This window comes from Heptranchias perlo, chromosome 5 (genome assembly GCF_035084215.1).
Source record: "Heptranchias perlo isolate sHepPer1 chromosome 5, sHepPer1.hap1, whole genome shotgun sequence".
In the NCBI taxonomy this organism is placed as follows: domain Eukaryota; kingdom Metazoa; phylum Chordata; class Chondrichthyes; order Hexanchiformes; family Hexanchidae; genus Heptranchias; species Heptranchias perlo.
In genome coordinates, this window is record NC_090329.1 from 58,314,637 (window position 1) to 58,331,085 (window position 16,449).

Genomic DNA, 16,449 nt, shown 5'->3' on the forward strand with positions numbered 1-16,449 from the left:
ACAATCTGACAGCTTCATCATCACTTTTACTGGTACCAGCTTTTTATTCCAGATTTTTTTTTTATTAAACTGAATTCAAATTCTCAAACTGCCATGTTGGGAATAGAACTCACATTTGCTGGATCATTAGTCCAGTCCTCTGGAATTCAATCCAGAGAAGTGTGAGGTAATGCATTTGGGGAGGGCAAATAAGGCAAGGGAATACAATAAATGGGAGGATACTGAGAGGTATAGAGGAACAAAGGGACCTTGCAGTGCATGTCCACAGATCCCTGAAGGTAGTAGGACAGGTAGCTAAGGTGGTTAAAAAGGCATATGGGATACTTTCCTTTATTAGCTGAGGTATAGAATATAAGAGCAGGGAGGTTATGCTAGAACTGTATAAAACATTGGTTAGGCCACAGCTTGAGTACTGCGTACAGTTCTGGTCACATTACAGGAAAGATGTGATTGCACTAGAGAGGGTACAGAGGAGATTTACGAAGATATTGCCAGGGCTAGAAAATTTTAGCCATGAGAATAGATTGGAACAAAGGAGGATGAGGGGAGATTTAATTGAGGTATATAAAATTATGATGGCACTAGATAGAGTGGATAATGAGGACCTGTTTCCCTTAGCAGAGGGGTCAGTGACCACGGGGCAAAGATTTAAAGTAATTGGTAAAAGGATTAGAGGGGAGCCGAGGAGAAATTTTTTCACTCAGAGGGTGGTGGGGGTCTGGAACTCACTGCCTGAAAGGGTGGTAGAGGCCGAAATACTTGGATGAGCACTTGAAGTGCCATAACCTACAGGGTTGCGGACCAAGTGCTGGAAAGTGGGATTAAGCTGGATAGCTCTTTTTCAGCCATCACGGACATGATGGGCCGAATGGCCTCCATCTGTGCTGTAACTTTCTATGATTACAAGTCCAGGAACATAACCACTGTGCCACCGTGCCCTTGATAATGCTGTGTTTATTAGCACCTTTAAGAAAAGATAAGTATCAGGATAGGAACAGAATTAAGGATAAAAAGAATAAATACTGACAGAAATGTTTGAATTCTATGTAAAGCATGATGGTTACTGAGCATGTTGAGACCATGGAAATAGTATGCGATTTTCTCTATGGCTATAGTAAGGGTGGGTCCAATTCCTGACAGTCTAGTGGTGAATATGTATCTACTTTCCATAGCAATCTATTATGCGTGACTAAGTGTACTATTGGTGGATGCTTCTGATTTTTCCTAGTCATGGAGGTGAATAAGTCTAGGGGTGAATCTCTGGCGGTGAATTTTCCTCACATGAAGGAGGTTTCAGCCATTCATTGAATGGCACTGATACAGATATCCTGGGATACTTTATCATGGTTCTGGAGCCCACCAGCAAATGATGCCAATGAAAGGATGAGCATATTTTTGGAAGATAGTGTGGAAAATTGAATAAAACGGAGAGCCTAATTTTACAACATGTACATCATACTCACCTATAACTTCTCCAACCATAAATATCAGGCAAACAATAGCAGCAACATAGAGTTTCCTTCTCGCGTGCAGTTTTACTCTGTTTTCAATGTCTGATGTAGATCTGCTGTGGCAGTGTTGACTTACATATCTCCCCAATTCAATGGAGTTGGCACTGTTCCCATTGTCAAATGGGTAATTTGGGTAGACATCTTTAGACCTGGAAAAGGGGCTGCAATGCAAAGGAAGCAAACAGGTTATTGTAATTGATTAACTGAGATAATCATATCGATCAAAAAATTTAAATCTTTGATATGAATTTACATAAAATAATTTCAAATACTTGTTTAGCTCTACATTTGTTCATCAGTTCAGATTTTCAAGCAAATTAAAAGGTGTGTGTGCTTAACGTGTTGTTTCCATAAAATAGTAGATTGTACTATATGACAGATATCCATCAACTTACATACTATCTACTCTGCATATGCATACTTGCAAATTTACCTACAAATCTACATAAATGGGAGATTTCTAGGTGAGTGGGGGTTTACTGAAAAGTAAGCTACCTCATGATGGCAGGTTGTGTAACCAGATTCATGTGCAGTGTGTTACAATTGGTCACGGTACCCCAGGATTTTGGAGGGGAAAATCCACCAACGTCCCTGCTCCTAATCACTATCAAGCAACCTCTAGTGGAAGTGCACATATGGACATGGTGAGGGGAGGGACAGGATTGGGATTGGCAGTGTTGCCCCCTGTAATCAGGTAGCTTGCCAAGACTTGCACGTGAATTACGACAATTGGAGAAGATACTGAAGGGCAATCTGGTGGCCAATCCAATCAGGTGGGTTAGGTTAAAATTACCCCCTAAATTCTGAAATTTTGGGGTTTAGGGCTACGATGGATGGGAGTAAGTTGAAGGAGCTGGCCTCACCCACTTGACTCATTTACATGGGATGATAAACATTTCTAGTGGGTTTTAAAGGGGACTGGTAGTTTTTTTGGAGGAATGTAGGTGCAGTCGTTTTAGGGTGGATTTGAGGCAGTATCCTTAAAGAACTCATTCTGCTCTTTTTACTGCCCCAAAATGGGGAGTAACTCAGAGGAGCTCCCCCCCGCAACAACATATTAGCTTAGTACTAGTGGTATGAGGCAGATGTAGCTTGGAGGAGGCTATTTTGTATGCTCGATACTAGTGACTCAGAATCATTGAATAGTATCAGTCATAATATTTAGAAGAAACCTCATCTACCAGAATCATTCTGCTGAGACTTGCTCTGGCAACACCAGACCTGAAAGAACCTTTGTGATACAACTTTAAAAATGTTACAGAAACATCTACAAAAGGTAAATATTCCCTCTGCACAATTAGATAGGACTGAATTGACCCAAATTCAAGTGGGTTTATTTAAATGTCAGTCTGTATTTGCTTGATATTCAAAATTTGTTTTGAGTGCTCATCCCTGTCACCACATGCAATAGTGAATACAATGTATGGGGGTACAATAGCATCATAAAATCATCCGCCCATTGCGCCTGTGCTGGCTCTTTGAAAGAACTATTCAACTAGTCCTACTCCCCTGTTCTTTCCCTATAGCCTTGCAAATTTTTTCTTTTCAATTATTTATCCAATTCCCTTTTGAAAGTTATTATTGAATTTGCTTCCACCACCCTTTCAGGCAGTACATTCCAGATCATAACAACTTGCTGCGTATAAACATTTCTTCTCCTTTACACCATCAAAACCCTTCATAATTTTGAACATCTCTATTAAATCTCCCCTTAACTTTCTCCACTCTAAGGAGAACAGTCCGAGCTTCTCTAGTCTCTCCACATAACTGAGGTCCCTCATCCCCAGTACCATTCCAGTAAATCTTCTCTGCACCCTCCCCAAGGCTTTGACTTTCTTCCTAAAGTATGGTGCCTAGATTTGGACACAATATTCCAGCTGAGGCCTAACCAGTGATTTATAAAGGTTTAGCATAACATCCTTGCTTTTGTACTCTATGCCTCTATTTATGAAGCCCAGGATCCCATATGCTTTTTTTAAACAGCCTTATCAACTTGTCCTGCCACCTTCAAAAGATTTGTGTATGTGAACATACTCTGCATCTTTGAGCTAGAGGTTAGAAGTATTACTTTTTGCGTGCATAGTGGGACTACCCATTACGAATGAACACTTAATCCAAGAAGGAATCTGAATGAGATCAATTCAGATCAGACTGGATTTAGATGTATCCACCAAAAAAATATTCTGTTGGTTTGTATTTATTGTGCAACATGTTGCAACAAGACAGGTGTCATATTTTGAACAGATGCCACTTCTCCAAAGGTAGATGGTGTTTTTGCTATTTTTCATGATGGACCAGTTTCTATGGGAGTGTGTTCTCTGGCGTTTTAGCTGTGGATATGAATTTTCCTGACTGCGCAATGTTGGGTATACCCCTGGGAATTTCCTCAGGGGTTCTGCCAATTGGCCTCCGTAACTTCGGAAGAAGATCGACGGAACCCCAGATAGGTGACAGATATGGTGGATGGGGGAAATACAGAGAATGTGGTGTGCAAGGACTTTGACAAGGTACACCTAGGAGACTATTGGAGAAGATTAAAGATTGGTACGGAATTAGAGGGAAGGGTAGCAAATTGGATTAAAAACTGGTTAGAAGGGAGGAAACAGAGACTAGGATTTAAGGCCAGTTTCTCAGAGTAGTTGGAAGTAGGTTGCAGGGTTCTGTCCTGGGGCTGATTTTGTTCAATTTGTACATAAATAATTTGGATGTAAGGCTAGCGGGAGTGGTGGCCAAATTTGCAGACAATACTAAAATAGGAGGCATGGTAAGTAATTCTGAGGATCAAAGGAAACTGTAAAGGGATATTGATACCAGGGTGGAATGGGCAAAAAAGTGGCAGATGGGATTCAATGTCAGTAAATGTGAGGTGGCACATTTTGGTAAAAATAAACAATGTTTTGAATCAGAGAAAGCTGGGTGAGCAGAGGGGTTTGAGGGTTGATGTTCACTAGTGATTAAAAGCAGCATTTTAAGTGGATAAGGTCATTTTTAAAAAAGTTAATTGAATACTGGGTTTATGGTAAGAGGTATAGAATGTAAAAGTTGAGATATAACTGTGAATCTATACAAAACCTTAGTAGGATTACAGTTGGAGAACTGTACGCAGTTTTGGGCTCCACACTATAAGAAGGACACTATAAGGAGCACTCGAAACAAATTTTGAATATCAAGGGTACAACGTAGATTCACTAGGATGCTGCCTGGTATGAGAATATAAGTATAAAGAAAGGCTTGAAAAATTGGGCTGCTTTTATTAAAACAGAAGAGAACAGAATAGAGGTCCAAATTGGCTGCCACTTTTTCTACATTACAACAGTGGCTACACTTCAAAAAGTACTTTATTGACTGTAAAGCACTTTGGGATGTCCTGAGGTCATGAATGGCATTATATAAATGCAAGTTTTTTTTCTATGAATGGGTGATTTGATAGAAGTGTTTAAATTTATGAAGGAATGGGATGAAGTAGAAAGAAACAGCAACTCTGACTTTAACTGGGGGGCGAAGGGTGAGCATGGGTTAGGTGGGGCATTTTAACTCCCTGGCCTAATTTAAATAAGTTAAGCCCGACTCAAGCCCAACAAACCTGGTGTCAATGGCATGGTGCCAGCAGATGGGAGTGGGCAAGCAAATGTAGAGGGGGGGTTCCAGAGGCGATCGCGGGGTGAGGGGGGGGGGGGTGGGGGGTGGGCGGAGGGAAGTCCAGGGAAGGTTTCCTTATGGAGCCCAGAGGAACACTCCTGCTCCTCCTGGAAACAAGTAAAATTATACTTATCTTCTCAGCCTTCTTCTGGACCTGCTGCACCTTGGCGCAGGTTTCTCTGGCGAGGCCGGTACCTCATGACTTCAAGACACAAACTTAAAATAGCATAAATTAAACCCTGAGTTTAGAATCTCAATGAGGTCCTTGCCTGCCTGGGCATGAAAGCAGCATTGCGGATCAGCCATCCATTATAGAAACCGCCTGAATTTCATTTCTATTGATTATGTTGGAAATGAAAATCAATGTTTCCATAACGGGCAGCCGATCCACAACATCAGTTTTACGCCTGGGCAGCAAGATAAAGATTTACCCCCATGTCAACATTTAAGAATGGGTTAGATGGGGGAATAAAGGGATCGCATGGAGAACCAAAAAAACAGCAAAGCAGACCCAACACCTGCTCCACTCATCGCTGCAGATTTCCCGGAAGGGTCCCTAAACAGGTGTTAGGCCCCTCAATAACATATTGAAGAGGCCCAAGCCGGGAAAACCGGCGCAACATAGTCCGATTTCTACCCCTCCAAATCCAATTCTAATGTTCGGACTAATTCAAGTGCTTCTTCCTACCGGGGTCGAGATTAAATTTGAAAGCCTTAAATTGTTTTGAATCCTCATTGTAAAAAGGCACTGAACAATTTTCTATTTTTACTCAAACAGCATTAGATTTAGTCCTGAGACACAGGTTACATTTTAGCAGGGGAATTATTACATAGCCATGTTCCTATTGTTATGTAGGATTGTTTTGTGTTTTGGGAGAAGGAAGGGCAGTGGGGAAAAAACTAAAATATGATTAACTGTAGGCAATTCCTTTTCTATTGTACTTGTAATAATTGAAATCGCCCCATATTTTGTAACCAAAAAATTTGGATATCTTTTCTCATATTAATTTGTGCTTGAATGCAATCTCTCTTCCCCCGATTCTGAGACAGTGAGCACTGACACCAGTTTTTGCTGCTGATTGCAGTTTGCTCACAAGGACCATCTATAATGGATCACTACTCAGTAAGATCAAAAATGTTTAACCAGCACCTTATCATCATACTTTTTGTTGAATATTGACCTGTATGGATCAGCTATTAATGCCAGCAAAAAATAAATAACTCCGATAGCTGGCAAAATTTTAAACTTTCCTTAGCACCATGCTTGTTGGCACTGTTAAATGAAACCTATCCTGGGTGCATTACAGGTGAACCTACTGACAAGCTCATTTCAACGGTAATAGATTTGAGAATTTGTCCTCAATGGGCCTGCTTACTGGTGCAGCGATGGAATAGCTTTCATACCTGAAGAACCACATCTTCACAGCCTGAGCCTGTAACCCTAAGTGGTGTGTGGTGTAGTAATGAGGAATGCAGAGCAGCAGACGTGATTGGAAAGGCTCCGCATGCCCTAGGCATTTCACAACTGAACACTGATGCTGTGCTTACTGGAAAATGCTTCGATGGGTACTTTTGCAGGTAATTAATGCTTTCGTAACACACTGTAAACTTCAGTGACTGTTGCCGGCACCGCCGCATTCTTTCAAGTCATTTAAAATTCTGTTTTCGCATTTTTACAGGGCAAATATCATGTATTTTCTTTCCTTCAGCCACTCACACAAATACGAATGAAGAGGATAATAAATCATAAAGAGTTGACGTCTGATTTAAAACAAAGCTTCCGTAGACTAACAGCATGGATAGGAATCCATAGCAATCAGACATGGCTGTTGAGCTTAGCAAGAATAACAATATGTAAATGCCTATGTCAGACACCCAGCTGACCAAAAAATAAATGCCTGATGAACATCATATCTTTTTCCACTGTTACACACTCACTGGGTACAGTAATTTATCACCAGTTCATTCATGCTTTTTGCATCAACAACAGTTATTCATCAATCACCCTGATAGCTTGTTGAACCATATATCAATGTATTCTGCAGCATCTCATACTGCTCTCAGTTTCACAGTAGTACAGAGCACGACACAACGTTAATGCTATAGATTGTTTGGCTTTACTGAAAAGCTCTCCAGGTGCGAATAAATTGTGACTGATGTAATGATATGTGTGTAGCTTTGCTTTTATGTAGTCATTAATTGAATTTTTACAATTATTCTGTTCAGTCTTCGCCACATTGCACCTGTTTCACATTTTCACTCCACAGTACAGTGTTATAATACTGGATTCAGGATTTTCTTCCTGTCTTTCTATTTGAAAAACAAAGAGAAAATCAGGAGCAGGCCCCAGTCGAACCTTTTCCCTCATCCTCTCTACCTTGTAAACTGTTCTGAGATGTCCTTTTACATGAGGGATGCTATATATATATTTAATATATCACACACACACACACACACACACACACACACACACACACACACACACAATGTGGCAATGACCCAATCCTGTTTCGTGCTTTAGGAGGGCAAATATTGTGATGAGTCTTGCACATTATTTTATGAACTCATTTAAGGGAGAGGGGTACCATACCAGTATGATCATGGTACTAAACATACCTCATTCCAAAGAATGATAAAAGTTATTGTGCATATTAGCAGTTAAACTAACTTCAGATATGAATTTTGATCTTTCTTCCCCTTCCTCAATTTTCTCCCAATTTCTTCACTCCCATTTTCTCCTAAAAGTGGTGACTTGCACTAGGGTATGGTTCCACATGCAGTGGCTGCCCTCTGATACACGAGGCAAGTATTCATTCCTCATCTTTACAGCTCCTGGCACAGGGCTTCATGCACTGGGATTTTATATCAAGAATTCAGGTACATGCCCCTATGATTTTCCATCCATTAAAAATAAAGTTTACCTCTGATTGTCAGCAGCCCATTCGATGGGGGTGTGTCTAATCCTGTCTTCATTTGCCATTTATACACTCACAATGCCCAACAGGGATCATTGGATGTCAATCAGAAATTGGAACCAAGCTGACTTTTATTTAGTTTCCCCTTCCTTGTCCAGGAATATTGAGGCCAGTTTTAGCACTCCCTGCCATTCCAGCTCAGTTCAGTTACATAGAATGTACAGCACAGAAATATGCCATTTGGCCCAACTGGTCCATGTCTGTTTATGATCCGCACGAGCCTCCTCCTATCCCTCTTCATCTAAACCTATCAGCATATCCTCCTATTCCATTCTCCCTCGTGTTTATCTCGCATTCCCTTAAATGCATCTATGCTTGTCTAACCGAATGGTTAGAATGTGGAACTCGCTAGAATGGAGCGAGTTCCACATTCTAACCATTAGAAAGTTTCTCCTGAATTCTCTATTGCATTTATTAGTGACTACCTTATATTTATGATCCCTAGTTTTGGTCTTCCCCAAAAGTGGAAACATCTTCTCTACGTCTATCCTATCAAACCCTTTTGGAATCTTAAAGACCTCTATCAGGTCTTTGGAAACACTTGGACAAGTGTAGATTAATTAAGGAAAGCCAGCACTGATTTGTTAAAGGCAAATTGTGTTTAACTAATTTGATTGAGTTTTTTGATGAGGTAACAGAGAGGGTCAATGAAGACAAAGGGGGTGATTTTAAACCCCAAGAACGGGTGAGTTGGGGGCGGGTGGGAGTTGAAAATAGTTGTTTTTTGGGTCGCAACTGCAAAATTTTCGGACTTTGCATTCCCAGTGGGAAGCCTGTACTTTAACGTGCCAACTTTAAACCCGGAAATAAAGCCAGGTTGCGGTCCTGACCCAAAAAACTACTATTTTCAACTCCCACCCGCCCCTAACCCACCCGGTCTTGGGATTTAAAATCACCCCCAATTCGTTTGATGTGGCGTATATGGACTTCCAAGAGGTGTTTGATAAAGTGCCACATAATAGGATTGTCAAAGTTGAAGCCCATGGAATAAAAGGGACAGTAGCAGCATGGATACGAAATTGGCTAAGTAACAGGAAACAGAGAGTAGTGGTGAAGGTTTTTCGGACTGGAGGGAGGTGTACAGTGGCGTTCGCCAGGGGTCGGTAGTAGGACCAGTGTTTTTCCTAATATATATTATGACTTGGACTTGGGTGTACAGGGCACAAGTTCAAATTTGAAGAAGACACAAAACTTGGAAGTGTACTGAACAGTGAGGAGGATAGTGACAGACTTCAAGAGGACATGGACAGGCTGGTGGAATGGGCGGACATGTGGCAGATTAAATTTAAACGCAGAGAAGTGCGAAGTGATACATTTTGGTAGGAAGAACGAGGAAAGGCAATATAAACTAAAGGGTACAATCCTAAAAGGGGTGCAGGACCAGAGAGATCTGGGGGTATATGTGCACAAATCGTTGAAGGTGGCAGGGCAGGTTGAGAAAGCGGTTAAAAAAGCATACGGGATCCTGGGCTTTATAAATAGAGGCATAGAGTACAAAAGCAAGGAAGTTATTATGAACCTTTATAAAACACTGGTTTGGCCACAAGTGGAATATTGTGTCCAATTTTGGGCACTGCACTTAAGGAAGGATGTGAAGGCATTTGGGAGGGTGCAGAAGAGATTTACTACAATGTTCCAGGGATGAAGGACTGGAGAAGCTGGGGTTGTTCTCCTTACAGCAGAGAAGGATGAGAGGAGATTTGATAGAAGTATTCAAAATCATGAAGGGTCTAGACAGAGTAGATAGAGAGAAACTGTTCCCATTGGCAGAAGGGTCAAGAACCAGAGGTGAATGGTAAAAGAACCAAAGGTGACATGAGGAAAAACCTTTCTACGCAACGAGTGGTCATGATCTGGAATGCATTGCCTGAGGAGGTGGTGGAGGCAGATTCAATCATGGTCTTCAAAAGAGAATTGGATAAGTACTCGAAGGGAAAAAATTTGCAGGGCTACGGGGAGTGGGACTAGTTGCATTGCTCTTGCAGAGAGCCGGCACTGACTTGATGAGCCGAATGGCCTCCTTCCATGCTGTAACAATTCTATGATTCTATGATTGATTCTAGGTCACCCCTTTCTAGAGAGAAGAGCCCCAGCATGTTCAATGAGGAGAAAAATATTCCTCCTAAAAAAAAAGAACAAACTAGCCAATAATGAAACACCACAGATGAATAAAGAGATAAGGGTAAAATTGAAACTACGAAAAAGGCATACACTAAGTATATAGACAATAAAGGAGAGAATGACAAAAGGGAATACAAAGAGGTGAGGAAGGATGTCAAAAAAAGTTTGGAAAGCAAAGAGGAACGATGAAATTAAATTATCAATGAATATAAAAAGAAATAAAGTATGCTACAGACACACAAATAAAAGAAAAATCAGGATAGGGAAAGGGCCACTAAGGGATGCACATGATAAATTCATAGGTAATGACAGTGAAATGGCAGAAATATTGAATAGTTACTTAGCCTCAGCATTTACCAGGGAGACTAACAAGGTGGTATGACATTAGAAGGATGGATTGCATCCATGCATATTACAGAAGTTAGGGAAGAGATAGCAGAAGCATTACTACATATGTATAAAAATTAATTAGAAAAGGGAATTTTTTTTTTACTCATCCATGGGATGTGGGCGTCGCTGGCAAGGCCAGCATTTATTGCCCATCCCTAATTGCCCTTGAGAAGGTGGTGGTGAGCCGCCTTCTTGAACCGCTGCAGTCCGTGTGGTGAAGGTTCTCCCATAGTGCTGTTAGGTAGGGAGTTCCAGGATTTTGACCCAGCGACGATGATGGAATGGCGATATATTTCCAAGTCAGGATGGTGTATGACTTGGAGGGGCACGTGCAGGTGCTGGTGTTCCCATGCATAGAAACATAGAAAATAGGAGCAAGAGTAGGCCATTTGGCACTTCGGGCCTGCTCCGCCATTTAAAAATTCATGGCTGATCATCTAACTCAGTACCCCGTTCCTGCTTTTTCCCCATATCCCTTGATCCCTTTAGCATTAAGAAATATACCTATCTTCTTCTTGAATACATCTAATGACTTGGCCTCCACTGCCTTCTGTGGTAGAGAATTCCACAGGTTCACCACCCTCAGTGAAGAAATTTCTCCTCATCTCGGTTCTAAATGGCATACCCCGTATCCTGAGAGTATGACCCCTGGTTCTGGACTCCCGAGCCATCGGGAACATCCTCCCTGCATCTAGTCTGTCTAGTCCTGTTAGAATTTTATATGTTTCGATGAGATCACCTCTCATTCTTCTAAACTCTAGTGAATATAGGCCTAGTCAACCCAATCTCTCCTCATACGTCAGTCCTGCCATCCTTTGTCCTTTTAGGGGTAGAGGTCGTGGGTTTGGGAGGAGCTTTTGAAGAGGCCTTGATGAGTTGCTGCAGTGCATCTTGTAGATGGTACACACTGCAGCCACGGTGTGCCGGTGGTGGAGGCCGTGAATGTTTCAAGTGTCTGGATGGTGTCGAGCTTCTTGAGTGTTGTTGGAGCTGCACTCATCCAGGCAAGTCACACTCCTGACTTGTGCCTTGTAGATGGTGGAAAGGCTTTGGGGAGTCAGGAAGTGAGTCACTCACCACAGAATACCTAGCCTCTGATCTGCTCTTGTAGCCGCAGTATTTATGTGGCTGGTCCAGTTACACTAAGTATAGTTTCTGGTCAATGGTAACTCCCAGGATGTTGATGGTGGGGGATTCGGCGATGGAAATGTAAAGAGGAGGCGATTAGACTCTCTCTTGTTGGAGATGGTCATTGCTAGGCACTTGTGTGGCACCAATGTTACTTGCCAGTTAAAAGCCCAAGCCTGGAATTTGTCCAGGTCTTGCTGCATGTGGGCACGGACTGCTTCATTATCTGAGGGGTTGCGAATGGAACTAAGCACTATGCAATCATCAGCAAACATCCCCATTTCTGACCTTATGATGGAAGGAAGGTCATTAATGAAGCAGCTGAAGATAGTTGGGCCTAAGACATTGCCTTGTGGAACTCCTGCAGCAATGTCCTGGGGCTGAGATGATTGGCCTCCAACAACCACTACCATCTTCCTTTGTGCTAGGTATGACTCCAGCCACTGGAGAGTTTTCCCCCTGATTCCCACTGATTTCAATTTTACTAGGGCTCCTTGATGCCACACTCTGTCAAATGCTGCCTTGATGTCAAGGGCAGTCACTCTCACCTCACCTCTAGAATTTAGCTCCTTTGTCTATGTTTGGTCCAAGGCTGTAATAAGATCTGGAGCCGAGTAGTCCTGGCAGAACCCAAACTGAGTATCGGTGAGCAGATTATTGGTGAGTAAGGGCCGCTTGATAGCAGGTAGTAATAGGCCGGATTGGATTTGTGCTGCTTTTTGTGGACAGGACATACCTGGGCAATTTTCCACTTTGTCGGGTAGATGCTAGCGTTGTAGCTGTACTGGAACAGTTTGGCTAGAGGAGCACCTAGTTCTGGAGCGCAAGTCTTCAGCATTACAGCCGGGATGTTGTCAGGGTCCATAGCCTTTGCTGTATCCAGTGCACTCAGCCATTTCTTGATATCACGTGGAGTGAATCATATTGGCTGAAGACTGGCTTCTGTGATGGGGGGGGATCTCGAGTGGATGATCCATCTCAGCCTCCTCCCGGCACTTCCGGCTGAAGACGGTTGCAAACGCTTCAGCCTTCAGTTTTGCATTTATGTGCTGCGCTCTGCTATCTTTGAGGATGGGGATGTTCACAGAGCCTCCTCCTCCTGTTAATTGTTTAATTGTCCACCACCAGTCATGACTGGATGTGGCAGGACTGCAGAGCTTTGATCTGGTCCGTTGGTTGTGGGATTGTTTAGCTCTGTCTATAGCATGTTGCTTCTGCTGTTTAGAATGCATATAATCCTGTATTTTAGCTTCACCAGGTTGGCACCTCATTTTTAGGTACGTCTGGTGCTGCCCTTCTACATTCCTCATTAAACCAGGGTTGATCTTCTGGCTTGATGGTAATGGTAGGGTGAAGGATATGCTGTGCCATGAGGTTACAGATTGTGGTGGAATACAATTCTGCTGCTGCTGATGGCCCACAGCACCTCATGGATGCCTAGTTTTGAGCTGCTAGATCTGTTCTGAATCTATCCTATTTAGCATGGTGGTAGTGCCACACAACATGATGGACGGTGTCCTCAGTGTGAAGACGGGACCTCGTCTCCACGAGGACTGCGCGATGGTCACTCCTAACAATACTGTCATGGACAGATGCATCTGCAACAGGTAGATTTTTCCCTCGTGTTGGTTCTCCCACCACTTGCTGCAGGCCCAGTCTGGCAGCTATGTCCGTCAGGACTCTGCCAGCTCGGTCAGTAGTCCCCCACCCAGAGTACGTTCTGTGCCCTTGCTACCCTTAGTGCTTCCTCCAAGTGGTGCTCAATATGGAGGAGTACTGATTCATCAGCTGAGGGAGGGTGGTAGGAGGTAATCAGCAGGAGGTTTCCTTTCCCATGTTTGACCTGATGCAGTGAGACTTCATGGAGTCCAGAGTCAACGTTGAGGACTCCCAGGGCCGCTCCCTCCTGACTGTATACCACTGTACCGCCACCTCTGGTGGGTATGTCCTGCCGGTGGGACAGGACATACCCAGGGATGGTGATGGAAGAGTCTGGGACGTTGGCTGAAAGGTATGATTCTGTGAGTATGGCTATGTCAGGCTGTTGCTTGACTAGTCTGTGAGACAGCTCTCCCAATTTTGGCACAAGTCCCCAGTTGTTAGTGAGAAGGACTCTGCAGGATCCACTGGCCGTGGTTTGCCTTTGTCGTGTCCGGTACCTAGTGGTCCGATGCCGGGTGGTCCACCCAGTTTAATTCTTAGTATGTCTTTTTGTTGCAGGACTGTACAACTGAGTGGCTTGTTAGGTCATTTCAGAGGGCAGTTAAGAATCAACCACATTGCTGTGGGTCTGGAGTCTCATAGGCCAGATCGGGTAAGGACGGCAGGTTTCCTTCCCTAAAAGGACATTAGTGAACCAGATGGGTTTTTATGACAATAGTGCCAGAGGACAGGCGGACAGCTAAAGTAATTCCTATATTTAAAAAGGGAGATAGAACAAGTCTAGGGAGCTGTAGACCAGTTAGCTTAACGTCGGTGGTAGGAAAGATAATGGAATCCTTATTCTAAAATTTAATAGAAAAACATCTAGAAAATGAAAATATAATAAAAAGTAGTCAGCAAGGATTTCAGAAGGGAAAGTCATGCTTGACCAACCTTAATGAATTCTTTGAAGAAGTAACAAAGAGTAGACAAGGGTAATATAGTAGATGTAATATATTTGGATTGTTAAAAGGCCTTTGTTAAGGTACCGCATTGTAGATTCATGACTAATGAGGAGTCAGGAGACAGGTAACAGAATGGATAGCAAGCTGGCTACAAAACAAAAAATAGAGAGTAGGGGTTAAGGGTAGCTACTCAGACTGGCAAAAGATGGGACGTGGTGCTGGGACTACTGTTCACAATTTACATCAATGATTTGGACTCGGGAATCGGCAATACAATTACAAAATTTGCGGACGACACAAAATTGGAGGGTATAGTGATTACAAAGTAAGAATGCAATAAAATGCAAGAAGACATTAATAAACTTGCAGAATGGACGTGTAATTGGCAAATGAGTTTCAATATAGACAAGTGTGAGGTGGTGCATTTTGGTATGAAGAATAAGGAGGCCACATATTACTTGGATAATAAGAGTCTAAATGGAGTAGAGGAGCAAAGGGGTCTTTGGGTACAGATATACAAATCATTAAAAATAGCGACGTAGGTTAATAAGGCCGTAAAAAAGGCAAGCCAAGCACTGGGGTTCATTTCTAGAGGGATAGGATTGAAACATAGAAAATAAGAGCAAGAGTAAGCCATTCGGCCCTTCGGGCATGCTCCACCATTCAAAATGATCATGGCTGATCGTCTAACTCAGTACCCTGTTCCCGCTTTTTCCCCATATCCCTTGATCCCTTTAGCATTAAGAAATATATCTATCTCCTTCTTGAATACATCTAATGACTTGGCCTCCACTGCCTTCTGTGTTAGAGAATTCCACAGGCTCACCACCCTCAGAGTGAAGAAATTCCTCCTCATCTCTGTTCTAAATGGCATACCCCGTATCCTGAGACTGTGACCCCTGGTTCTGGACTCCCCAGCCATCGGGAACATCCTCCCGGCATCTAGCCTGTCTAGTCCTGTTAGAATTTTATATGTTTCGATGAGATCACCTCTCATTCTTCTGAACTCTAGTGAATATAGGCCTAGTCGACCCAATCTCTCCTCATACGTCAGTCCTGCCATCCCAGGAATCAGTCTGGTAAACCTTTGTTGCACTCCCTCCATGGCAAGTGATGGAGGGAGCAGAGATAAGCAGAGAAGTTGTGTTAAGCTTGTATAGACCCTTGGTTAGACCACGCTTGGAATACTGTGCACAGTTCTTGTCTCCATATTATAAAGAGGATATGCAGACATTGGAGAAGGTACAAAAAAGATTCACAAGGATGATACCAGAACTGAGAGGATATCCTTATCAATAAAGACTAAACAGGCTGGGGCTTTTTTCTCTAGAAAAGAGAAGGCTTGGGGTGAACTGATAGAGGTCTTTAAGATAATGTATGTGTTTGATAAGGTAGACGTAGAGAAAATGTTTCCACTTGTGGGGGAATCCACAACTAGAGGTCATAAATATAGGATAGTCTCTAATAAATCCAATAGGGAATTCGGTAGAAACTTCTTTACCCAAAGAGTGGTAAGAATGTGGAACGCGCTACCATAAGGAATAGTTGAGGCAAGTAGCATAGATCCATTTAAGGGGAAGCTGGATAAGCAGACGAAGGAGAAAGCAATAGAAGGATATGCTGATAGGGGCAGATGAAGTAGGGAGGGAGGAGGTTCATGTGGAGCATAAACACTGACATAGACCAGTAGGGCTGAATGGCCTGTTTCTGTGCTGTAGTCTCAATGTAATGTAACTCAATGTAAATCTTTCCTGATCATTTTTTACAGCATTTTATAGAAACAGACCAATGACATGACATGAGTTCTTTGTGCAGGCCAGGGGCCCCCCGAACCAGATCCCCAGCACCTTCAGGGAGTCGGACCAACGGTGAAGGGGACAAAGGATCTGGTCTCCCAACTGTCAAAGAACACGGCCTCACTCTTACTTCGGTTCACTCTGGCCCCTGAGGTCAGCTTGAAACGGTCACAGATGTCCACCAGCGTGTGGACCGACTGCTGGTCGGAATAGAAGACGGTGACAACGTCCATGTACAGGGAAGCCTTAACCCGAGAGCCTCTGCTGCCTGGGATTGTCACCC

At 42.9% G+C, this 16,449-nt stretch overlaps 1 protein-coding gene across 1 annotated transcript in view; it reads right to left on the minus strand.

Annotated features, from left to right (window-relative positions):
* slc30a2 (solute carrier family 30 member 2) overlaps window positions 1-16,449 on the minus strand; it is a 69,201-nt gene that overhangs the window by 36,390 nt on the left and 16,362 nt on the right. The window contains exon 2 of the mRNA XM_067983775.1: window positions 1,464-1,672. Coding sequence (XP_067839876.1) covers window positions 1,464-1,672 — 209 coding nt within the window. The remainder of the gene's footprint in view (window positions 1-1,463; window positions 1,673-16,449) is intronic.